Source organism: Perissodus microlepis, chromosome 7, assembly GCF_051167445.1.
Source record: "Perissodus microlepis isolate ML-2025 ecotype Zambia chromosome 7, ASM5116744v1, whole genome shotgun sequence".
In the NCBI taxonomy this organism is placed as follows: Eukaryota; Metazoa; Chordata; class Actinopteri; order Cichliformes; family Cichlidae; genus Perissodus; species Perissodus microlepis.
Window position 1 is genome coordinate 15,081,879 of NC_140467.1, and position 25,627 is coordinate 15,107,505.

Genomic DNA, 25,627 nt, shown 5'->3' on the forward strand with positions numbered 1-25,627 from the left:
GCTAACTTTAATACTCAAAAATCCAAATAACAGAAAAGGGGTTTTTTTGTCTTAAGAACTCAAAGGCAACAGGGACTTTCGGTTTTAGCGCATAAAAAATATCTAAAAATTATTTATCTCTCTTATCATTAGAAAACAGTGCGAAATGAATAATTACAGACTGCATTAAAAACCCGTATGTTTGTCTTGTCTTCTGTCTCACATACGATCATAATGTTGATAACGTAAACAAACACTGATCATTCTGTGGCAGCCAAGCTTTCTGCTGCTTGTTTATATTCGTGTGCTTCGTGCTCTCGTCGAGACACGAAGACATAAAACAGCTGAAATAAACTGCAGGGATCTGAAGTATAAAAGCCGAACAGGTTTAATCGCCCCTCACATTACCAGCCGCAACTCAGGCTCAAAATAAAAAAGAAAAGAAAATGACTAAAGAAAAGTTGGGGTCGGTGTGGTGTGCAGCCAGAGTCATACTCATTATATCTGAAATGTCTCTTTGCGGGAGACTTTTACTAACAAAACAGTCAAAAGTCTCGTTAAGGAATATCCGCACAGCCGGAGAGAAGCCGGCGGTGGACAGGACATCGCCTGCACGTGCACCGGGCCTCAACCGGTCATTTAGCTCTTTTCTTATTTTACAAGTGAACACATTTAAAATGTGAAAAAAGGGACCTCCTCAGAGAAAGAAACACAATGCATACTAAAAGATTACTGCAAAAAAGCAACAAAAACAAACCGCTAACAGCTTAAAAATAGAGCTAATTCGTTTATTGGTGTCTCGTTTTATCTTATATGTTTTAAGAAATTCAATCCTCCTGCTGGCTGAGTACACGGCTGCAGATGTGGACTGCATCATGTTGCTAAACAAGAGCCACAATTAAAGTTATAAAATTAATTAAACCTGAAAGAAAGAAAGAGGACTCGAGAATTTAGATTAATAAAAATAAATGCAGAAACAAATAATAATAATAATAATAATAATAATAATAATAAAGTTTGGCCAAATATTAAGGGACTATTACCATGTATATTACCATGTCACCATGTGATATTAATGCGAATCAGACACGCTCGGTTGCGCCAGATTGTAAAAGATTTGGGATTTATTTTTCTCATTTTCGCTGTCTCTCAAACTCTTAGGTAATCTTGACAATATCCTAAAAATTAAGGACGTGATTTGAGCCAGCTTAACCAATTTGACTACCGACAGACATAAAGGCCCGTCTTGTTTCCTTAACCGCTTCATTCCAGCGTTTTATAGTCTAGAAAAGGCAAATTGCCGGCGCGGCTTCGTTGTACCAGATCTTTGCGCACGAAGCCAAGTAACCTATTTCAGCGAGCATGATGGGCTTAACGATTCATATTTAGGCATATTCGATATTTACAAGTGTTCATTTTCAAATGGCAAAGCTGCTTAATGATGCTCTGATTCTCCTCCACTGTGAATGGGCGTGTGCGCATAACGGACCCCCCTGATAACGCGCTTCGTGCGGGCCTCCACAACATAAACACAAACAAAATATTTATGCAACACTGAAGTCTAACGACGACTGAATTTAGGAGCTGTTGTTGCTCGAATTTCCGGCTTGATACATTTACACTTGTGCTGTTTTCTCTCTTTTCCCCCACATATTTGAAACACAAATGTTTCCACAAATGTCATTTAATAAGCATCTGGCTTCCTCGGAAAGGAAGGGAAGAGTCCTTTAAAGGTTAATAAAAAGATATACTTTTTTTTCTCTAAGTAGGAGGTTAAGGTCCTATGCCATGCAACAACAGGAATCAAAGCGGTCATATTCATCCCCTAATTACATTAATGTCATGTGTTGTATCTCCCGCGTGTTTACAAAAAAAGCTGTCCCCCTTCTGAGCTTGACCTCCCATTTCTACTGGCTGCATAATAGCGGAGGTTGAAGCTCGGTGTGGGCCCTACTTCAGACGTGCGTCGAGCCTGAAGGTCGGAGTGCTGCGTGTGCGTGTGTCTGATCCACTGTAGGCTACTGAGGCGGCATCAGCTTGAGGAAGGCATTTCTCTTTACCCCGACAAACCTTCAGGGGGCTTTTAGCATTTGTTCAGTCTGCAGTCTCTGGAAAACATCTGATTCATTTTTTAACCAGTCCCAGATGCGCCAGTGTAAGAGTGTGTGTGCATGAGCGCGGCAGTGTGAGCCTGTCAGTGCGAGAAAAATTTGGGAGAATATCTGCTGTCTGTAGAAGGGGAGGGAAACAAGAACCGTGTGGATTTTTTTTAATATATCTTTTTAGGTATGAACGCAGATACGTGCGTCTCATACTGCGATATGACATCGATGGATTCATATTATAGTACATCTACTGCGCAAAGTAGAGATCACCAAGCGAACCCTTTCAGGACTTTCCCAACCACTGAAACAAAATACAGTCCCACGTTCATTCCGGGTAAAGGGCAGGCTTACGGAGAGAAGTCCAGGAGTCCTTTCCAGCCGGACTGCCAGTCACTGGATGGCGCTGAGGAGGGCACCTTCAACAAATACCAGCTCTTCATGCAGCGACCGACCTGCAAAACTCCCCCGGAAGGCAGCAAGCTGCACCCGGACAGCGCACACAACGGGACGCTCATCTCCTGCTATGGTGAGTGCGCACAAGACAAAGTGCGATTTCTACTGGGAATATATGTGTTGGCCAGAAATTTAACGGAAATGCGAGGCAGGACCGGACATTTGCAAGCAATAAGTGCAATTTATAGTATTGTCTAACACACGGTGTGAAAATAAGCTGTCAAAGTAGAGCAGAGAGGAAGAGAAAGTGTGCGCATTAGTGTGCCATAAGTTCGTTTGTTGAACCCATCAGCCTGACTGGAGAAGCCGAGGTATGAAAAGAAAACACATTTTGAAAAACAGACCTATTTTCTTTGAGCATAACTGGTTCTGACTCAGGAACATAACCTTCACATTAAAGCCCTTAAATCCGGATAATTGCAGAAAAAGTAAATATTAGAAGTAGGCTGATTTTTTTTTTTTTTACAAGTCTAGTGAGATTAAAGGATTTTAGGTACTTGTACTCCTGCAAAGTGAGTTATAATTAATGCATCAAACCTCTGGGTTTTATTTGGATTTAATGAGGCGCTTTGACCAAAGGCAGTTTGGTATTTTTGTGCCTTTAAATCGACTTTTTGTCCGTTTTTTGCGCACTGGCGCTACAAAATAAAAGCACTAACGCAGAATTTTGTTTCCTGTGTCTGTCACTGCATCACTGGACTGGCGAGCCTGCAGCACCGCTGTGACTATTCTCACTCAACTACAACTGCAGCATGTTATCGTCAACAATAAATTATCTTGATCGCTGACAAATAAACTCAACTCGTGGAATATTGCTGTTATTATTATTATTTGGGGCACTTTGAGACCTGTCTGCGTTACGCGGAACCCTCAGCCTTACAGCCTATGAAACATAAGGCCTAATTTTTGGAGAATTTTTTGGATGTGCAGGAAATGGGCCTATAATTTTCTTTCCAGCAAGTCCTGCTTATTCTGTGAGAGTAAACACAAAAGGGCAAATTCTTCTTTTTTCAGGTGTCTTTGTTAATATTAATTAATCCATTTGATGGAGGTTTATAAGCCAAAAGCAATGCTTAGTTTATGTCCCTTAATTGTCCGTGTAGTCAACTTCGTACCAAATGCATTTAAATAGCGTTTATAATGAAAGCTTTACAGTTTTGCGACAATCACGACAATTCTGGAGCCACGCTTAATGTCGGCGAAAGAAAAGGTTCTGCTTTTATTAAAATCAAAACAGACAACTTTATTAAGCCGATGGATCCGATTCAAATTATTCTGAGTGACAAAAGGTCAAAAGGGCAATAGGGTGAAAAAAGTAACAGACCACAATCTTAAATATTTTTATGTCATATCTCTATAATATTCTACATCAAAAATCTGATTTTGGTGAACACTGAGGCAGACCGGTTGGCGTCAATTCCAGATGTTTACCACAGTGATATAGACGAAAACATCTGTTGGGATCACAGCTAAAACTAAGTGAATCGAGTCCTTTGCAGAAATCCATCCTAAATGCATCTAATGCAGTTCTCACTGAAGTTCAGAAAAGTTCCAAAATTTGAGATCTAAAAACTGCTCATTACACATAATGAATAAAAGTGCTTTGGTCTAATTCTGCTCTGCGTGATCTGTGAGGAGGAGACCGGCAGTATGTACATTTTTGTATAACCACCATCACACAGCCACAAAGTGCGAAGTGTTCTTTTTTGTTCTGAGAAAAAAAAATGGTGTCACTCTTCACTTTAGTCTGAACTGTCACCTTTTCTGCCTCCAACATTTTCAGCACCCCTGCACTGAACTAAATCGACTTGGCAAGTGCATTGACAGAATCATTTAAACACCATCATTAAATGCAACATTGCCTCCCTTGAGGAGAGCTGTGCAATGTTAATATTGAAAATGTTGCAGCCAGATGAAGGCATCGTGGCTCTGGGGAGGATACTTTGGGGACTTGCCAAAGCCTCAGGCGTCAACAGGGTTGTGCTGTTATGTGTGGTCCTCAATGGGAGATATATTGCTCAATGCTAATGCTTTATCTCCATCATGATGACAAAACTGTCTTGTCCCCAAAGGGAATTTTGAATGTGGTAACTTCAGCTACGGCTCTAAAGCTGTTTATGGCAAATCTCTATGTCATTCTGAAGATTTTACATGAAATTGTTTTCATACATCAAAACACCCAAAAGAGAGGCAACCAGCTAGGCCATCTCTTTTAGATATGTATTAAAACTGCCATTTTTTAAATATACATAAAGTGCAAAGAACTGGAATTTTGTATTATCGTGGAATGTATTTAATAACTGCGCCATAATATCCACATTTCTTCTTTTAAATTTACACCTTTGATTTAGGAGATCCAAAACCCCTGAAACACCTTTACACTCACATGATTTCAGTGCAGCTGAGTACAATTCATCTGAGAAAATTGTAAAGTTATAGAAATCTAAGAAATATTTTAAAATCCAATTTAAATATTAATCAAAATATTTCAAGCTTTTTTTTTTTTTTTTTTTAATTTTACATTATTAAAAAAACATCTGGGTTCAGGTGGTGTGGATATGCTCTTAAATCTTGTTTATTAATAATACAACATTTTCTCATGAACCACATCTGTAGAACAAGCAGAAAACAACCCTGACTCAGGAAGCATGAATCAACATGCAGCCGTGCACAGTAGTGGCACCGATCGGTGGGACTGTTCATTCTAAGCCTACGTTAATCAGGTAGACTGTCCTGCAGTGAAGACAGGGATGGAGCCGACTACCTGCTCACATGGCGATGAATGAAATAAAAATCCCTGGAGCTGATCGAGAGCTGAGGAATGCAGGTCAGCGCCGCAGGAGAGGGCCGCATTAATGCAAGGCAGATGTGCATTACTGGATCCTATAGTTATTATTCATACTCCCCAAACATCAGATCTCCAAAGCTACAGAGAGTCCCCAAGATGACAAAGTGGGACTGGTTTACATAACCCTGTCTCAACAATACCTTGTACAAATAAGCAAGGAGTCAGAATTGGACATGGAGATTGGGTAATGATTTGAGAGACTCGAGAGAAATGAGAGGGTTTCCAGGAAAGCGGCACATGTGTGGGAACGACTGTTTACGTGCACAGCACTTTATTGAACTCACTGTTTAATTTTAATTAATTTCAGTTTTTTGCCTTTGATAGGGGCTGCTCGCTTCAGAGAGGAGATCATATTGTTTCATGAACATAAACCAATCATTAGATTATTTTCACTCAGTGTTTATAAAAAGGCTTAAAGGTGGCAATCAGAGAGACACTAGTATTGTGGTAATACTAGTACAACTCGGGCTAAACGCTCATATCCTTTTTGCCTCTTCACAAAATAACCAAAGCAAATTATACACTCCGAAAGTACAACAATTGTCAATCTTTGTACTTTTAAACAACCCCTCCTCCCCCTCAGCGGGACATTGAGCATCCTGTGATATGTAAAACATTTTCTCAGCATATGAAAACCAAAACACAAGCTCAAAAAGTCCTGGCAGCTCTTTAAAAGCGTCCTGTCAAAATACAGTATTCTAAGTACGCATTAAAAGGCTTGGGGAAGTGATGTCACAGGATACACATGTGCTGATGACTAACACATTGTGTTGATTTTAGCAAAAACGCGAGCGCCAGAGTGACACCTGTGATCATACCAGCATGCTTCTGCGAACCAGAATAAATTCGAATACGTAAAGAGTGAATGCTTGGAAGCAGTGGCTCATATAAATGTGTGACTTGGGACGCAAAGGAGCAGCAACTGGCCCGCCATGAAAAGAAATATACATCCATATAGCTTTGGCAACCCGAGATCTTGTTCTGTGGGGTGTTGTTTTTCTCAATGTCAAGTTTCTGCTTGTATCTGTTCCCGCACTCACTCTTGCTGCTGTGTTTTGCTGCTTTTTTGCTTAAACATTCAGTCATCCCTCTTGCAGGCGAAGGTAACACACATACCAAAAATAAAGCGACTGACTCAGGCCAGCTGGCACACACTGTGGGGCCTGTTGTGCTGAGTCTGGCTCTGTGGCTTCACCTTTACTACTTTCATCAGTTAAATCTGACTCTAATCTAACCTCTGCAGGGTTGTTGAATAATGCAAACATATGGCCGCACAGGACTGTAGTGTGATCAAAAAGAGACATGGGAATGGCAAGAATTTGCTTGCCACTGTGATCTACTAGAAGAGAGGGATTTTGTAATGACCAACCTAATTGTAATGTTGCAGCATTGCCACATTACATTGCCAATAAATTACATTTGCCAAGAGTGGCAAATGTTATTTATCTTAATGCTTAATATGCAGTTTATATACAGTTCAAACACATGAATGTTTTTCTCAAGATTCTCCACGTTTAAGAAAGACACTTGTGTTCTTCGTCCACTAGTTAACCCCACAACTATTTTTTGCGCATTTTGATATGAGACAGTGAGCGACCCAGCCCAAGGTAATATGACAGCAGTGAGGTTTAACAGAAAGACTTTTTCTGTTTCCCAGGGAATCTGCATTCTTGCATGAGCCGCTGGCATCGATCTCTCCTCAGGAACATCTGGGAGCCTCCCTTCCACTGAGGAAACAACAGTCAACATCAGGTCTTAGAGCGCGGTGCAGAAAAAAAATAATCCGGGCCGAAGCGTGTCTGCGAGCCGACATTAACTGTAAATTAATACTCACCTGTTGACAACCAAACCTGAAGGAATATTTGACTTTATTTGGTGGAGTGCTGCTGTCAGCTCCGAATGCTTTGAGACAACATTTCAGAGCACTTTGTTTAAAAGCATTCCCTTCCCTATTTAGTGTTTGGTCATTAACCCTTCCCCAGGTTACTAATTTATAGTGTTTCTTTTATTTGGCTTCACTTGACCCTCCCTGTCCCGTTCCATAAAAACCGAGAGGGTGCCCTGTTGCTTTACAACCAGTTAAATTACACTTTGATGTTTTCTCTCTGTTTTCAGCAGTGATTAAATTGCTGACCCTAGTAAACATCTGACCTCGGCTAAATGAAGAGGTCTGCAGCTTGTCACAGAGAAACTGGCACATTGCGCAGATGGTGTGTTCACATATACGTTGCTGAATGCTCAAACTAGAACAACTGTCAAAAACACATTCCTGTGAATGCCAAAAAAATTCGGAGCCAGCGCAGTGGAATCTTGGCTCCCAAAAGAAAGCAGTGTGTGATGGCTGTGTTCTCCGGAGCAGCGTGCAGAAGAGACAGCTCAGCATGCGGGAAAACTGAAAGATGCTTGTGGGAAAGGATTCTGTGTGGTTAGCGTGACAGAGAGAAAAGGGATGAGTTTGGCATACTAGACAGACAAAAGATGTTGATTATTGCAGATTCCAGTGTAAAATATGGCGGTAAAAGACTGGGTTAAGCTCAGAGACTTAAAGGGAGAGTTCAGCGTGGGAAAATCCCTGATTAAGTCTCTTCTTGGATCTGATGGATGAGACAGTTATTAACACTTATAGGGATGTATGCTGTAGCCAGTTAACTAACTGTGTAGACTAGTAACTAGTTAAGCTCAAAATACATCTATAAATAGATTTCAGGAAGAGCAAAATACAGCCAGGTGATCAAAACTGACTCGTAACAGTCTCAATTTCTCCTGCAAAATCGCCAAAGAACAACGAAAGAACAACAAACAAAGTTAAGGAATTAAGGAGTTAAGGAGGCAAATGATTGCAAATAGTCAATACTGCTTTATGGGATTTCCAGTGCAATATACTGCAGTATAACAACATCAAGTCCCAACCTAAATGAATGGAGAGAGACTCATAACTGCAGTTTAAACAGTGTAAGGGGCATAAAAACACACTGGTGGTATAGACTCACCACTCAGATCTGATGAAATCTGTTTAGATGAGTGACTTTGCCTCAAACAAATGTTCCCCTTTAACGTTATACCTCCACCACGCTTGAGCAAAGTTTTACCACATTATGGATGAATTTACAACCCAGTCCTGAGTGCTGACACAATCACTGTCACTGGGTTATCCCATCAGAGTGCTGAAAATGGGATATGAGATACAGCATGCCACCACACAACTGAAAGTGTCATGAAAGTTAAATGTGTGTATGCATCAGTGCAATAAAACTGGATTGAATTATATGTTTCTGGGTTCAGCTGATATAAAGCACATAGCTCAGAATGGCTCTTTGGATGCAAGGGCAGGACAAAGCCCCTCTTTGGTAGTATCTTGGGCAAATTCCCCTATATATTTCTATTCAGGATTCTTTGATTGTCATACCCTACAATGTTTCTGTTAAAGGCCATGTTTTTTGGATCTATGCACAAAGAACTGAAAATGACAAAGTTAAAAAACAAAAAACACTTTCTGTGATGTCCACAGTTTGCTAATTTCTATGGATAAAACGGATGACATATACATAAACTGAAATTAATGCATGTGAAAAGAAAGTTTTTACCAGACACAGTCCTGTGACAAATTAAGTTCACCCTTACTGCTTCCATGGGAATTAAGAGGGTAAGTAGGAGCCAGGCACTGCTAATCAAATGCATTTGAATAATTGATCATTAGCAAATGTGAGCACCTCTCTAAAAGTAGAAGTTTTAGCACTTCAGATGTGTGTTAACACAATGCTATCATAACTGTCCCAGAAAATCCACTCCAAGGTCAGAGACAAGAGCGACATTTCAAACTCTACAGTCCTCACTTAGCGTGTTAGATGTTAAAGTTCAAGGCAGTACAATTAGAAAAAGACCAAACAAGTATGGCTTGTTTGGAAAGTTACTCTTCTCTCTAAAATAAAAAAATAAAAAAATGGCAGTACGGCTTAGGTTTGCACAGTTGTATCTAAACAAACCACGAGAACGCTGACTTAGTGACCTTTGAGCAGAGGAGGCCAAAGTGGAGATGTCTGGCCATAATGCACAGTGCCATGTTTGGTGAAAAGAAAATGCAGCAGATCCACACAAACACCTCATACCAATTGTCAAGCATGGTGGTGGGGGGTTGATGATTTGGGCTTGTTTGGCAGCTACAGGATCACTGAGTCGACCAGTGAACTCCTTTGTATACAAAAGTATTCTAGAGTCAAATGTGAGACCATCTGTCCAAAAGCTATAAGTTGGGCAAAACTGGGGTATGCAAACAGACAATGATCCTAAGCACAGCAGCAGATCTACAGCAAAATGAGTGAAAAAGAAAAGAATAAAGGTGTTACAATGGCCCAGTATAAGCCTGACCTCAACGTAATTGAAATGCTCCAGAAACCAAAGAGACCTTAAGTTCTTGCTACAAACCTCAAGGCCAGCAAACCTCAGTAAAATGAAGCAACCTTATAAAGAAGAGTGGGCCAAGATTCCTCCACAATGATGTGCGACATTTGGTAAAGTCATACAGAACACAATTATTTCAAGTTATTGCTGGTGAAGGTGGTTCTACAAGCTACTCAATCATGGGGTGTACTTAGTTTTCCTCTTTTACATGACTATATGTTATATATATGTTACTTCCTGGTGGAATTTTTCAGTGACAGGCAAGCAATTTACCTCATCTTTCCAGTCCTTATGCCTTTAGCAGGCTGCTCACGGTAGCCTCACATTTAGTTACGGTAATGGGATTGGCATTGATCAGTGGATCCAATGTCTGGATAAGAAAAGAAATATGTGTATTTAAAAAAAATGTTAAATCAGTTTTTTTAATTGCACTGACAAATTGGAGTACCTCCCACACTCCATCCTACCCTTTTCCCATCTCCTCATCTGTGTGCAGCTGCAGTCTCACAGGATATGTGCCCCTTGCTCAGGGGCATAACTGGATTTTCTCTCACAGATGCAAATGCCAGACAGGAACCTGGAGTTGACCTGTCTTACTTTACTAACACTAGAGCCATGCTCCTGCCCAGAGGCAGAATAAAATGACTGTACGTAGCTCGAGGATACGAGGCCAGCTCAGGGGTTGGTGATGTCAGAATATCTGCGTGCATGGAGACTGTAAAAAGATCTGACAGGTAGGCCACTGCTGTATGAGGACATGAACTCCAGTTGGGCAACGCTGTGTTGTTCCATTAGTGTTTCAGCCCATGTAGGTCTGAGCCAGAAAGCAGGGAAGGGCTGCAGCAGTTCTGAGGGGATGACTATTGACATCTCATTGTGGGACACACAAGCCCAAAGCGTACTAATCCATGAAAACAAACATGCTTGTTGCAGACAACCACCGCCTAACTTCATCACCCTAAAACTATTCAGTCATCTTGTTAACCACTAAAAAACAAGACTCTGTGACTCACTGTGTGTCAAAAGGTGTCAACTCTTTCAGTGAGGTAACTTTCTAAGAATGACACACAGCGATTACTGACGTTACTCAGAAGAAAAATGCAACGTGACAAAAGCTAATGCATGCATACAAGCCCGTGACTTTCAATCATTTGGCACTTCCTAACTCTGAGAAAAAGTCTGTTGGATTAAAGTAATGGTGGTGTTGCACAACACTCACAAGTCTGTTTATATGGAGGAGACCATTATGCGCTGGTTTCAGACCAATACAGTTAGGACAGGGCACTCTCCATGCCCATTTGCAGGAAAGGCAAACAGAGGCTGACCGAGCACACTGTTCTCACTGGCCTGCAACCAGAGCCCTTCTGCTTATTTATTCACACGGCTGTTTGTTTATTGAAGGAGAAGGGACAGCTTTCTTCATCTCTTAAAAGGAAACAAAAAGCCAGCATGTGCTGACAGGAACAGAGCAAGGTCTGTAACAAAATGGATGCACTGAAAATTGAAGGTGACAAACACAATGTTGTTTACATCTCAGGGGGAAGGCTGTGGGGTAAGCGTGGTTGCCCCCATACACAAGGCCCGCCATACACGTGGCCCGAGACGCACAGGATTTTGTGTGGCTCGGATTTCAGGTGGCGTGATTGAGAGATGTGAGGGGAGAAGGGCTCGAGGGTTGTGTCGCAGGTCACACCAATGCGTCGTGACATATCTTTCAAACTTTCTTTCCTGCTGCACACAGATGAGGCCTTTGAACCTTAAAATAAAACATCACAGAGATGATGTGTGCTTAAAGTAAATGTCATTTGGTGGGGATGCTGTAATATGACGATGAGCAGACACTCTTGGTGGCTTGAATGTGATCATTCAGCCACATTTTAAAGACACGTTTCTCTAATGAATGTTCTAACTGTAAACGTGGGACTATTGCTGAGAACACATGGCGCTTTTTATTCATCTCTAAGATGGTCAGAAAGATAACTGTCTGTTTATTATTACACAAATGAACTGATTTCACAGTAAAGCCACACTTTAGTAAATTTTGAGGATGTTTTCTAAGTTGGTAACACTTTATAATACGAACAGCGACCAAGGGTGTAATTGATATTTAATCAAATGGAATTTCAGCACATTTCATTTAAACTTACAAGGTAATTATATTTACATACAAATACTTAAAGGTTGGTAAAATGGGGTAACAAGTTAGGTTTTTACAGGAAAAAAGAAATAATTATACTGTCAGTAAATTTAAGTCGTGTGTGAGTAATTTTAAGTACTATGTAAATATCGTTAAAACGTTGCACTTTTTGGGCTGCATTATGGAGTTAATGAATCTCGTCTTTTTATATCTTTATATTTCTACATTGTTATTTAAAAGTCCTAATGATGGTGAGCATCATGGTTCATAATTTTGTATTATTTAATTGTCCTTCTCTTGTAATTAAAAGGCAAGGTACCTACCTTTAAGTATTTATATATAAATATGATGACACTGTAGTTTAAATAAAAATACATTGAGATTCCATTTAATTACAGGGGAATTACACCTTTAGTTGTGGGTATAGTTATAAAGTATTACCTTCATCTTTTAATGCTTCACCCAAACGCTTGTATTTTCACATTTTAAATTCCACATTAAAGTTTTGAGCAGTAACAGGAAGCCACAGAAGGAGTACTTGAGCGATTTAGTGCTTGAGAGCATTTTGAACCAAAAAAGAACGTATAAAATTTGTGTGGTGCCCCTTTAAAAGAACAAACTGTTAAAAATAAACGTTTTGACCTCTTCTTTACTTTTCTTATCTCCAAAATACAGGAAAGGACAGCAGCAGCCTGACAGAGTCTGAGTTGCCCCAGAGCGTCGACCCTCCTGGGATGGAAAGCAGCTACCTGAACCTAAAGGAAACTGGAGTGAAGGGGCAGAGCGAGCGCCCGGGGTCGGACCTTTCTAGCCCACTGGAAAAAAGCGAGGCCGAGAGCAACAAAGGCAAGAAGAGGCGCAATCGCACTACGTTTACCAGCTACCAGCTGGAGGAGCTGGAGAAGGTTTTCCAGAAGACACACTACCCTGATGTATATGCCCGTGAGCAGCTGGCACTCAGGACAGACCTGACAGAGGCCCGTGTACAGGTGAGGACGAAGTCAAAACAGAGGGTTACGCTTTAAAAGCACCTTTCTGCATTGACATAAGCCAATAAGTCCTTTATTTATAAGAGAAAATGAATCTCTGTCATCTAATCAAAATATCACCAGATTTTATTTACGTCATAGAAACAAATTACTGTAATACACAATTAATCTATTTTATGACATATCCCCGTGTTGTTGTTGTTCCTATATCAATCACAAAAATGTTGATCCAGGATCAAGATTGCAACTGACCAAAACTATCACTAGCAACTTGATAATATATTTATTATATTGTATACATTAATTAATAAAAACAGTTGTAATGCTTGTTCCAGAAGAGACTTTTATATGAACAAAATAATTTCTTTTCGTTTTCCTCGACAGTCCAAAGCAACATCACAACAGTGTGATTGGTCAGTTGCACTTGTGGACAAACATAATTATGATGACGTAAGAACAACACCAGCATAGAGATGTCAGACAGACCGGGTCACATGCCCCCCCCACCCCACTCAGAGTCATGGTTTTGGGAAAAACAAACAAACAAAGAAACATTAGGTGTTTTGATTCTATTGGCACTGTAATAAAACATATGGTTTAGGAATGAGCATGATCGTGTTAAAGACAATGTTGCATTGTGAGTGGGAAATTAACAACTGTCTGTCCACTGGAGAACTTTGAGACTTTAATACAAACACATGTCATTTCCGTGCACTTGCTGAAGCAGCTGATGGTGTCCTTCTGTCTTGTTAAGACAGTTTCCATGAGTACAGTTGTTTGCACGCTGATAATCATTGGGGGAACTGACAGGGAAGGCTGAGAGTTACAAAGACTGTTCCTAGCATTAGACAGCAAGGCCTATTGTTCTCCATCTGTCTTTGTGCCTGCCAGTTTTAGATCAGAGTGGGTTGGAGGAGACTTAGGGAATACGCTGCTCTTAGCACTTACATGGTGTAGACTCTGGAAAGGGTCAGAGGCCAAGGGTTTCTCCCCACACCGCCATGTTTAAACTACTTCGCTGCACAGCTCTGGAGGCAACGAGGGAAAACACATGGAACACCATCAAAGCTATTTTGGCATGGATATAAAAAACACTTTGAGATGCCAGTTTCAATTTCCACACATAGTCCGAGACATAGTCAGGGACAGAGAACCGGGCCTGGTCCTTGTGGTGGTACAGTAAAATAAGTACATTCATGTTGCATTCACACAGACCCATTTATGCCCCAGATGAATATAATTAACGTCTTCATCTGACAGGCACACTGCAGACTCTGTTGAGTCACTGTGAGGTTTGACCCATACTTCTAAAATCAAACCCTAAATATGCACGCAATCAAGACTAAACCCCACAATTTCAACTGAAGGTACATTGAGACAAAGTCCAGGGATATCCAATTGTTGAATACCAAGGGGCACTCGATGCTCGGAAAGCAATCGAGAATCCTTTTCATCTGCAAAGCAACAGCAATTGAAATCCAGAATACAGATGTTTTCTGCCAAATTGCCAGTGTCAAGGTCCTACGGTTTCATCCTCAGTTTTGATGTCGAATGTCTTCATAAAATCAGGCTGCAGCTTTCCGATAACACAATCTGTGACTTCTGGTGCCATTACTTTCTTTAGAAGCAATTAGCTCAGAGCCTCGTGACTTGAACTTCGCCATACGGCCTACTTTTTATTGAGGAGGAGGAGGCTGTACGTGATTGACTGCTGAGGCAGTCTATCAATTGCAGTGGTCCTAGATGACAGAGATGAGGTGAGACGGCTGGACTTCAAAGCTGCTTTTGGAGTTGTGGACTCTGCCCTCCCTTTCTCCCTCTTCCTTTCTCTCTGCCTGCTGGCTCTGGAGCATAAATAAAGCTCTTTAATGTCTCTGTAAGCTGCATTTCGCTGTCAGCGTCTTTAGCAATTACTGTATCACCGCCAAGCTATTTGAGCTCCAAGACCACTGAGCCACCTTCCTTGCAGATGTCTGCTAAAATAAAATAAACAGGAGTCGTGAGTGTGTGTAGTTGGTAAATAGCATCATTTTGGGTTTTATATATTATTAACCACTGGTGTTCATCATGACAAACAATTAAGACAATTTATGTTAATTGGAAAACTGCTTGCACAAAGACAGCAGTGACCTTTCAGTTTCTCAAGAACTGCATGAATTTATAAGTCAGGGACTATGAGAGATGGAGCAGCAAGGGACACATCTGACTCCACAATGTTCCCCGAATTATCTCTCTGCCAAACTATTTGGCAGGGGTCTTGTTCCTACTGCCGTTCAAAGGAAAAGCTACGTAGAGCAAACTCTCTGTGAAACATTACACACTCAGAAACCAAGACAAGGGAAATATATGTGCTCAGAAACTGTTTATGAAAAAGCTTCCAGTAAGTGCTTGAGAGGGTCCAGGTTAAAATACTGCATTTTTTGGAGAGCAACTTTGAAATGTGAATATAACATGGTATGCAAATGTGTGTGATTCTGTGTGTATGTGTGTGCACGCCTGGTCCACTGCTCTTGTCTGCACGCCTCTCAAAGGTCAGAGGGGTTAGCTGCGGAAAGCCGAGGGCTTAGGCATCAGGAAATTAAACATGAAATGAAAACAAGCTCCAGTTTGAACATTCTCCCATCTCACTTTCCAATATCCCCACTTCCCCTCACTGACTTAAAACGGAGGGAGGAGAGAGACATGGAGAGAGGGGTCGGAGTTGGGGGCGGGGTGGCGAGGGACAGAAGAGCCTGAGCTTCAACACAGGAGTGGGAGTACAATAACGGCGCTGGGTGACTGACAGCAGAGCTTTGAAATATGCAATTTTTTATATTTTTGATAACAATCTAAGACCAGAATCGAGAAGGTCATTCATCAGGCTCTGTTGCTATTCTGACAGCATTTCCTCAAAGAGTTTTATAAATATTTAAATGAAATGTGACTATTTTCATAATACAGGTAATCAAAAATTAAGACTAGTTTACAAAGACGGAGGGAAGGGCAGTACGACTCTGATGGTTGATCCAGCAGATGCTCTTGTCCTGCATGTATATATGTATTATAAAAATCCAGGAAGTCTAGCTACATATCATGTGGTGCCAGCACAGTATGAAAACTGAATGAGGCATCTCTATTTGTCAAAATCACAATTAAAATGAAAAACTTAGGTTTGCTGAGAAAGAAAAACTTATTTTTCGTGCAGGGCACTGAAAAATTCTTGAAGAGTCTGAAATGGCTTTAGAATATAAGTAAGTTTACATTGTGATTAACTGTTTACAATGTACCTGGCTTGTACCAATCACTGTTGTATCAATAGACTGTTACATTTACTATGAAACTAAATGAGGGTACCGTGGACATCATAAAGACCTCGTGGTTTACCTGTGGCGAGTTAGTAAATGGACAAACTTATACGCCATCTTTCAAACTTTGCCAGAATTGCATATATTTGGAGGGAAATTGAGTCCTTGAGCTGGTAATACATTAATCACATTAGTAACATATCTTTGTAGAACTGAGGCTGTAATGAAACTTAATGTTGGTGTTTTCATGTTGGGGCTTATATTTGAAAACTTGTGATATTATGAGCTTGTGTAACCAAAGAGCCACCAAAGGAAAGGCATGACAAATCTTAAACAATAATAGATCCCAAATCCTCAGGAGGAGTATAAAATAGACCCACAAACCTACTTCCAAACATATGATATAATTCAAAGGGCTCCAACCCCTCACCTTGACATTGGGGTTCAGTCACAACCTCACATATCAGCTTACCACTCAGTAAGGGTGAGCTGTTCTCTAATCTCACCAGCTGACCCAAAGAATGTCGGAGTCAGACGAGACTTCTTTACGTCAGTTTCTTGCAAAAATACAGACATATGGATATGTTATTCACTTTGACTTTGCTAGGAGGTCAATGCATCTAAAAAAATGAGACGATGAGTTTGCAGGTTAGGGTGCTTATAGGTGGTCTTATCTCATATGTTTAAAGTCAACTCCTTACTATGAGAAAATCAGCATTTTGCAAATATGCATCTGTATGACAGTGCTCAATTCTGCCACCAAACTTTATTGTTGACTGAGAGAAATGGCCAGAGACAAGAGTGGGGATTTGAAGGGGATGACTGAAGGGAAATTGCATGTCAGGGACTGTGAAAACCACAAGCTGATTGGGCTGGGAATCAGCCCAACAATCCAAGTCCTAACCCCTGTGTCAAACCGAGGCTGCCCTCTCTTTTCTCTTTGAAGAAGTTTCCCCCTTCTCTCCAGGGAGGATAAGATTCAAACAACCAACAAATAGATACAGATAAACATGTGGAGACTCCCAGTAACCCCCTCTGCTTTTTCTATTCTCTTGCAAGGAGATGTGAGAAAATTCTACAGAAAAAACGTTTAACGAAAGATGCAGTTGCTGTGATAATCTGTATGGTTTAATCTGTATCTGTTGACTATTTTGAAACATACAGTACTGTATAAAAGTCTTGGTCTACCCTTTATTTCCTTATATTTTGCTTCCAAGGCGCCAGACTTTCTCAGAAGTTTTTAAAATGGTCTAAGGTTTTGTTTGGACATTGGCTCTTTTTTTTTCTCTCATTTTCAGTCCAATCTTTCTACCTGACCATTTTTAGATGAATGTTTTTTCTTGTTTGTTAACCCAGCTAACATTGACTTATGCATCACTCAAATATAAAAAAAAAGCATCTAACTCAAGGGATGGGAACTCAAGGGAACTCAAGGGAACCAGTGTTGTACGTAAAACGCATCTTAGTAAAGAATCACTTTTAAATTGTATCTTTAGGCGCTTTTTTACTAGCCAACTGTTACAAAAGCGCATCATTTGTTCATATTTAGTTTATTGAATCTACAAAAAATGCCAAAGATAACACACCATGACAGAAGAAGTGACAAGCCTATCAAAAGGTCAGGTCCTTAAAAAAATAGGGGGGAAAATCCAGCAAATACCTGACACAGGACATGTGAGATCCGTCCATCTACTGTTTACTGGAACCACATCAGAAATTGCCTGAGTGGAGGGGTGGCTGTCAAGAAGTCATTCTGAAAGTAGAGAAACAGGGAGAAAAGGCCACATTACACAAGAACTGGACTGAAAATCAGTGACAACAGCTCTTCTGGAGTGATGAAGGTAGATTTTATATTTCTGGTTGTCGATATGTACGGAGAAAGTGAAGAGAGAGGTACTGCAGTGAGCGTCTACAGCCTCCTGTAAAATACAATGGAGGCTCTGTCATGGCTTGGAGCCGCATTTCAGCCCATGACGTCGAGGATCCTGTCAATATCTTCTGCAACATCATCTGCAAAGCATTTGACTGTCAACAGCTTCAACATCACAATGATCACAAACATACTGACAATGCAGTAAAAGTATACCTGGTTAAAAAAAAAATACACTGTAGAACACTACTGCTTATGTAATGGCTTCCCCAGAGCCCAGACCTCAAAATCTTCACAGAGAATAGAACAAAAGACCGCTAACACCCAAAAAAGACCTTTAAATGTCCTTCAAGAAGCCTGAAGAACTATTCCCACAGACTGCTTAAAGAAACTACACGCAAGTTTGCCTGAGAGAGTTCAGGTTGTGTTGAAGAATAAATGTGTTCATGCCTATGCCAAATAAAACAGTACTTTTGCAAAGTACTGTTTTATTTGCTAATCATCTTCTTTTCATTTTAGTTCCCAAAACAATAGGACACACAACTGGGCTACATAAAACAGAATAGTACTAAGTTTGCAACTGAATATTATTTTCATTGTTTGTTATTAGAACAAATGAATTCTTCATTTTTTAAAACATTAATTATTTTACCAGGTAGTTGTATGTGTGTAATCAATATCTAGTATCTATTTTTCCTTATTTTTATCCACACTCATCAATATCGTGTAACCCTAGATAAGGAAGAAACCTTTGGAAGAGCAAAAGTGATGAGATTTGTCTTCCAGTATGTAGAACATCATGAATTTCTACAGTGTATTAGGCATCACATCAATTAACACTAAGATTTTAGGGGGAAAAATGTTCTTGGGGAGTTCTTTTAGGTTTCAGCCTTTACTTCTTCTAGAAATCGGTCCTTCATAGCCATCTTCTACTTTGCAGTCATGGAGAAGTGGACTAAGCAGCCTGCACTTGGTCTGTCAGCAGGTTCCCGAAAGCTCAACCCTCTGAGAAGTAGCAAGTCTACAAATCTGAAGAGCAGTAGTCATTTCATGTGCTACAAACAATGCTCAGTAAAGCTAAAGATGTCAAAGGAGCTTGCAAAGCAAAGCGTCTGGACTTCTTTAAGTTACTTGAAGACGTTTCACCTCTCATCCGAGAAGCTTCTTCAGTTCTAAGGTCAAATGGTGGAGCTTCTCGGATGAGAGGTGAAACGTCTTCAAGTAACTTAAAGAAGTCCAGACGCTTTGCTTTGCAAGCTCCTTTGACTACAATGACCTGGATGACTGAGAACCTTCACAGACATAAAGCTAAAGATGAATATACACACATACATATACTCTATGCTCATATATACAGTATATATGTCCTGGTCAAAAGTTCAACATTTGTTCCATGGATTATACAGAGGGATTCCCCACTGGATCCCACTGTGCTGACATGTGGGAGAGAGCACACCTTTCTCAGAGTGATTTATGAACGGCTACAGGCCCAGATGTGGATCTGTCGACGCGGGCAGCCTGAAGGGAGGCAGACGTCTGTGTATCAAAGGGAGGAGCTGAAACATGCAGCACCAGGGGAGACTCACCATTTTCACATCAATAGCTCAGTGTGGACGGCACTTTAAAGACACGTCAAGTCTTAAAATCGGGTCTCGGACTTTCATGTGCGGCAGAATTTATTTGCTTCACTGTCCTCATTTTATGTGGTCTTTTACTTTGTGTTTCTTAGCAAGAAGATGGCCCAGTTTTCTGTGGGAAAAACTAAAGCACTCTGTGTACTTTTTAGGAGCTTTAATGGCCTCGTTTAAGAAGGATATTCACATTTCTGTTTGATAGTGTTTGGTCTCTATTTGGTTAGAGGTATTGTCCTGATAGTCTGTTTTCTTCGCAGGTGTGGTTCCAGAACCGCAGAGCCAAGTGGAGGAAGAGAGAGCGTTTTGGCCAGATGCAACAGGTCCGCACGCACTTCTCCACAGCTTACGAGCTGCCGTTGCTCACTCGACCTGAGAACTATGCACAGGTAAATGTTCAGTCTTCAGTGGTGTGCACATTACAGATACACCTGATGGCAGATATCAGAATTGCAGTTAGGAAGTGTGAAATTAAACCTGTAATAGCTATTATTATGGGGCAGAGAGAAACCTCTGAACACAGCGTTAACATACCACAGCAGTAAAATTGTAGTTGGAATGATTTAGATCTAATATTTGCTCTCTCTTAACGTTTCTTCGGTCTAAGTGTTAAATTTGAGGGCTTCTACTATTAACAGCAGCTGATGTGGCAAAAAAAAAAAAAAAATCAAAAACAATTCTGTGCAGGTGACTATTACTATGGCAGGACTAATATTTTTCATGTGTTCATTTGAAACAACAGTTATTATGGAAATATCTCCTCCTTTTCTTCTCCAGATCCAGAACCCTTCATGGATAGGAAGCAGCAGCGGGGCATCTCCGGTGCCCGGTTGTGTCGTGCCTTGTGACTCTATGCCCTCCTGCATGCCCCCTCACCCTCACGGTCCTGGAGGCGTCTCTGACTTCCTGGGCGTACCAAGTCCAGGAAGCAGCCACATGGGACAGACTCATATGGGCAGTCTGTTTGGGGGCGCTGGGATCGGTGGGGGAATCAATGGCTATGATCTCAATGTTGATCCAGATCGAAAGTCCTCCAGCATAGCTGCGCTGCGTATGAAGGCCAAGGAACACAGTGCAGCCATCTCCTGGGCTACATGATGTTCCAGCCCGATCCCAACCTGCCCCCATAAGGCCCCTGCCCTGGAGCAGCCGTCAGCAAGCACTATGGGGGGAGGAGGCGAGCACTAATGATAACACAGGTCAAATGAACAGGGAGAGACTGTGGAGATAACAGAGGCCACCACAGCTGCCGATGCAACCAAGACAACTGTGTCTATGATAATCAGCAGATACTGAAAGTGAGAGACAAGCAGAGGTGTGACTTAGATGAGAATATCACCTAGATGTTCATTCTTGATTCCTTGATCTCTCAGGTCTCATGCAACTATGGTGTTTACACCCCAATAAACCGATTAACATGACGCTGTTTTCAGTAAAATTCAGCAAACCTGGTTTTATTAATGTCTTCATAGCCTTATAGCCTATAATGCCAAGTACGGTATCTTCATTTAAAGAGCAGATCTTGATTCACATCATTTGCTTTCTTTATCCTATCTTTTATACCGACCATCCCGCCACACACCATTCTGTTCCACTGTATAAACCAGTTCATTTCTGTACATTTCACTAGTATGTTGTTGGGAGTTTATTTCCCTGCAGAGAAGGGTAGAGTAAGTGAACAGAGTCTAACTGAGCGAGAGCAGACATGGCCTGCCAATTGAGTCTGGGTGGAGGGCAGGGCTTGGACTGGCAGCAATTTCAAATGAAGTTGTCATTTCCCTCCCAGGGTTCCCTCCACAGGTTCAACTAATAGGCTCAGGCTTCAGGTTACAGGAAATGGTGTCTCCATTGGCAGACAAGGCACAGGAATGCACAGCAGCAACCTTCAACACCAGCTTACCACGCCAGCTCTAATCAGCAACCAGCAGGAATAGACACAGTTAATTAGCATCAAAGTGAGCCTTTCTGCCCTGTGAAAGCATCACAGTCTACACGGTGAGGACATACTGCACACACACAGAAGTGATCGCTTCATCGCTAGACGCGGGTTCAGCAGGGATGAAGGTTCGATTCATAGCTTGGTAACAGAATCTTATACATGCCAGAGACTGCAGGCCAAATCAGTGGGCCTAATCGTCCCGAAGAGCATTCGGTAATGTTTGGTCAATGTGATGACATTAGAGCTGGACTACAGGAATGTGGTGAGCATGTCCAGTGATTGTAGGGGTATCTGTGTGTGTGTTACCCCGCCGGAATAAGCTTGTCACCAGAGCTGGGCTCCAGGCCGAGGCTAGAGACAGGCTTCATTAGCCTTTTGGCTGATCTCTCTATGACGCATGCTGGGCTACATATCGGTTTTCTTTTCTCCTGCGTGGATGATGGCAAGAAACCCAGTGTGACGTCTTAAAATGTCTCGCTGCCCAAAACCCAAAGATATTCAGTTTATGGTAACATAAGATAAAGTTAAACGTCAATTCAACAGTTTGTTTGGTGCTTTTGCTTGACAAATGACTTCATTGATCAAGTGTATATGATTATAGTTGTTGAGTTACTGTGACCCACTGCTGCAGTCACATCTGAGATTTCAGCAATATAAAAAAACCCCTCTTTTAATGGTGATACTTGTCTATTCAACTACTAAATGTTGCGTCAGCATCTCAAACCAAAACAAAAGGGCCCGCTGGCCACTGCTCCCCTCCCTCATTTCATATTTCAGTTACAGTTAGGAAGGTATTTTACATGACAGCCAAAAACACCAAAATCCAGTCATGATAATTGGCTGACGTCTGCATTGTGAAACTTATTGCACGGTAGCCATGTGCTTTAAGTCAGCTGATCATGAGCCCACCGTGGTGATGAAAGTTTGTGTTGCCGTTCTCCTTTTCCGTTCTGCTGCGGCTGAGGTGGTAGAAATATTTGACAATGAAGTGGAGGTTTAGCAGTTTGATTCTCCTCTCTGGGCAAGACAGCAAACCCAGTTTAATCTCAGTGACAGGCCACACCTCTGTCCTCTTAGTGGTTGCTTACTGGTCTTAATCTTCAAGGTTTAGTTTCCTGGACTTGGAATAATTCTAGTCCTGGACTAAAACTTTTTTCAGTGGGGATCCTTGTCAACGTTTTCTTTTAGTCTTGAGCTAGGCTTAATACAAGCCTAGGACTGATACAAGCAAACGTGCTACATAAGAACTGTCCATTTACTACTCCTCTGCTCTCTGTTTCACTGTGTGTACAGTGCGATGGAAACAAGCACAAGCAAAAGAGAGCAAAACAACAGGATTCAGATAATCTGAAATGATGTGACTGCACAGAAAAAGATGGATAAAATACTTATTTGCTTCTTGGGACAAATGCTGATTGCTCAGCCTCTACATTGTCTTTTCATTTTTAGTGTCATTCTGGTCTCTTTATGAAGACGTCCCAAAGAGAGGGACTCACATGCACTGGCATGTACAACCATGTTTTCTGTTCAGAACATCAAAAATGTTAACGTTTACCTTTGTGTGTGCAAGGAGAGACCATTTAAGGAGGACCAGATGATGTATTCTCTTTATATATTCCCTGCAGAGGGTACTCAAACCTCAGCAAAGTAAAAGACAAGGACCTCTAAGATTAGAAATGTGTGGCTCAATCCTTACTTTGTCAAGTTGACCTTGCGTTGCCGGTACTCCCTCAGTGCTCCACTCCTCTGCAGCCCCGTCCGTGTTGATACTACTGAAATAAAGCAATTGAAATCCATGGTTGTAATGTCATATTGTGTGAATATGAACAATATAAATAATATTGTTCGTTTGCTTGTACATTTGTTTTGCTTATTTGTCAAATAATGGACCACAAGAGATAAGCCAATGAAGTATTACCTTAATATTGCCGAGAAATGTAAAATTATGTTCTTTGTTATTTTGAAAAGTAGCCATGGAAGAAAGGCTGAAATTTTGTTCACATTTTTTTATGGCTTTAAGCGTTTTTTGTATATTAATCAAGTATTTCCATGTATGATTGTGCCAGTGCAATAAGTTATTGCACTTAGATTGTCCGAGTTTTTTTTTTTAATCATTATTTTTGCCTATTCCACTGGGACGCTTCCTTTAATAAAGCCAGAGACTATGTGGTTTTGGTTTTGTCCCAGGAGAAACTAAGAAAAACTAAGAAAAGAGAAAAAAAACGAAGCCCGTCCATATTTAGCGCTGCTCATGTGCTGTATTTTTGTACAGAAGTAACTCGCTGTGTTTGTTAATGATGGTTTCTAAATGATTTTGAAATAAATTGATCTCCAGTGGCAGAATGAGTGCAAATAGTTTTGTTTTTCTTTCTTTGAAAGGTTAAGAAATTTAACTCATGTCCACCACAATCATTTTCTGAAAGAGAAGGAGTTTGGTGTATTTGGGCTGTTTCTTTGGGTGAGTGAATGCTGGCTGTAGGATTGTATTTAATGGATAGATGGACAGCGAGTTGTAAACAATTATTAAACCGACACATTGAAAAACCAAAAGTAGTGGCTCTATAGTTATAACTTTTGGAGCTACTTGGTGTTTTTGTCCCTTGTGAATTTGGGAGCAGCTGAAAATATTTCTTGAATAAACAATAAAAAATTATGTTGCGCAATGTTTTTTGTTTTCAGCTGTAGCACAATAAAGAGAAAAGTGAACATTTCAGACTCTAAAAATACTCAGCAGTGTACAGCATGATCACAACAGTGACCTACAAACTTTTCATACAGTATATGCAAAACAAGCACTGACAGTAGAAACTATTGTTTAACTGTTTATCTATGGTCAGCTAGTCAAGAGTAGATCATATTTCTTCCATACAGAGAGAAATAATCTTTGTTGGTTTCTTGTTAAATTCAAAATTCCGTTTAAAATGTGTCTCTTTACATAAAAAGTTCTGAACGATCAGACCTCATAATAGTTACCTCAAATCTCAAAAACATCAACATATTTCCATTTGAATGCATAAACATTGTCTTCTGTCTTTCTTCTCTTTCTCCTCATTCCCAAACCAGTCACGACACATAGCTGCTCCTCCCTGAGCAGGGTTCTGCCGGAGGTCTCTTCCTGTTAAAAGGGAGTTCTTCCTCCCCGCTATTAGTAAATTGTTGTTCACATATGATCATCTAATTGTTGTGGATCTCTCTCTAAAATTGTAGGGTCGTTTCTTTATCTTGCAACATAAATAGCTCTTATGGTGATACAAGAAAAAAAATGTAACTGAACTGAACACAAAATTACACGCATTTATTGACATAAATAGAAAAATACAATAGGTGCCTCTAAAAATGAAATAATTAACATTTTTAGTGATGTGTGTGTGTGCGAGTGTGTGGATGTGTGTCTTTCTGTCTTTCTGTGTTCTTGGGGTTGATATCTGATCCCATCCTTTTTCTCGCATCAACAGCGTCCAGATGGGATGCTCTGCCTAAGCCATTAGACTTAAAGTTAACCCTAATACTTTGAATGTGCTTTAAATACCTACAGGTGGTCAATCTAGCTGTAGCCAGAGCTAGAATAAACTGAGATGTAAGAAAATATAGAACCTCTTTTCACACAGATGTTCTTTGTTTTTGCTTTACAAGTCATGAGACAAGACAGTATTCAGGAAATCTTTTCTTATAAATGCTCCAAAATGTCTTTCCTACACTGCAAAATCTCTCTGTGTGTAATCAATCCCCCCGTTATTACCCTTTGTTCTGAAAATCCTTCAGAGAAGGAGCAACCGCTTAGAACAACTCTCATGTAAGAGGAAGAGAAGGCATGGCCAGGAAAAAAGAATAAAACAAATTATAGAAAACCTGTGGCAATTCACATCATGCCACTGCTTTGGTCTTTGGCCTGGAAAAAAAGAAAGAAAGAAACATTGCACTGAGGCACATCCATTTCTGCTTGCTCCCAGAAACAAATGCTAACTTTTCCACTGCGCCGCAACAGTTTACTGGA

At 40.7% G+C, this 25,627-nt stretch overlaps 1 protein-coding gene across 1 annotated transcript; it reads left to right on the forward strand.

Annotated features, from left to right (window-relative positions):
- Window positions 1-1,993: 1,993 nt before the first annotated feature.
- Window positions 1,994-23,960, forward strand: alx4b (ALX homeobox 4b). The gene is made up of 4 exons (XM_084933749.1): window positions 1,994-2,610; window positions 12,596-12,909; window positions 19,955-20,083; window positions 20,472-23,960. The coding sequence occupies exons 1-4, from the start codon at window positions 2,268-2,270 to the stop codon at window positions 20,790-20,792; spliced, it is 1,107 nt and encodes a 368-aa protein (XP_084789875.1). The 5' UTR covers window positions 1,994-2,267; the 3' UTR covers window positions 20,793-23,960.
- Window positions 23,961-25,627: the final 1,667 nt, after the last annotated feature.

What these genes read in the sequence shown, in the direction of transcription:
- alx4b (XM_084933749.1), top strand. Translation starts at nt 2,268, where the DNA reads ATGAACGCAGATACGTGCGTCTCATACTGCGATATGACATCGATGGAT. An exon ending in GACGCTCATCTCCTGCTATG is followed by an intron (nt 2,611 to 12,595) that starts GTGAGTGCGCAC and finishes TCCAAAATACAG; the next exon opens with GAAAGGACAGCAGCAGCCTG. An exon ending in GACCTGAGAACTATGCACAG is followed by an intron (nt 20,084 to 20,471) that starts GTAAATGTTCAG and finishes TTTCTTCTCCAG; the next exon opens with ATCCAGAACCCTTCATGGAT.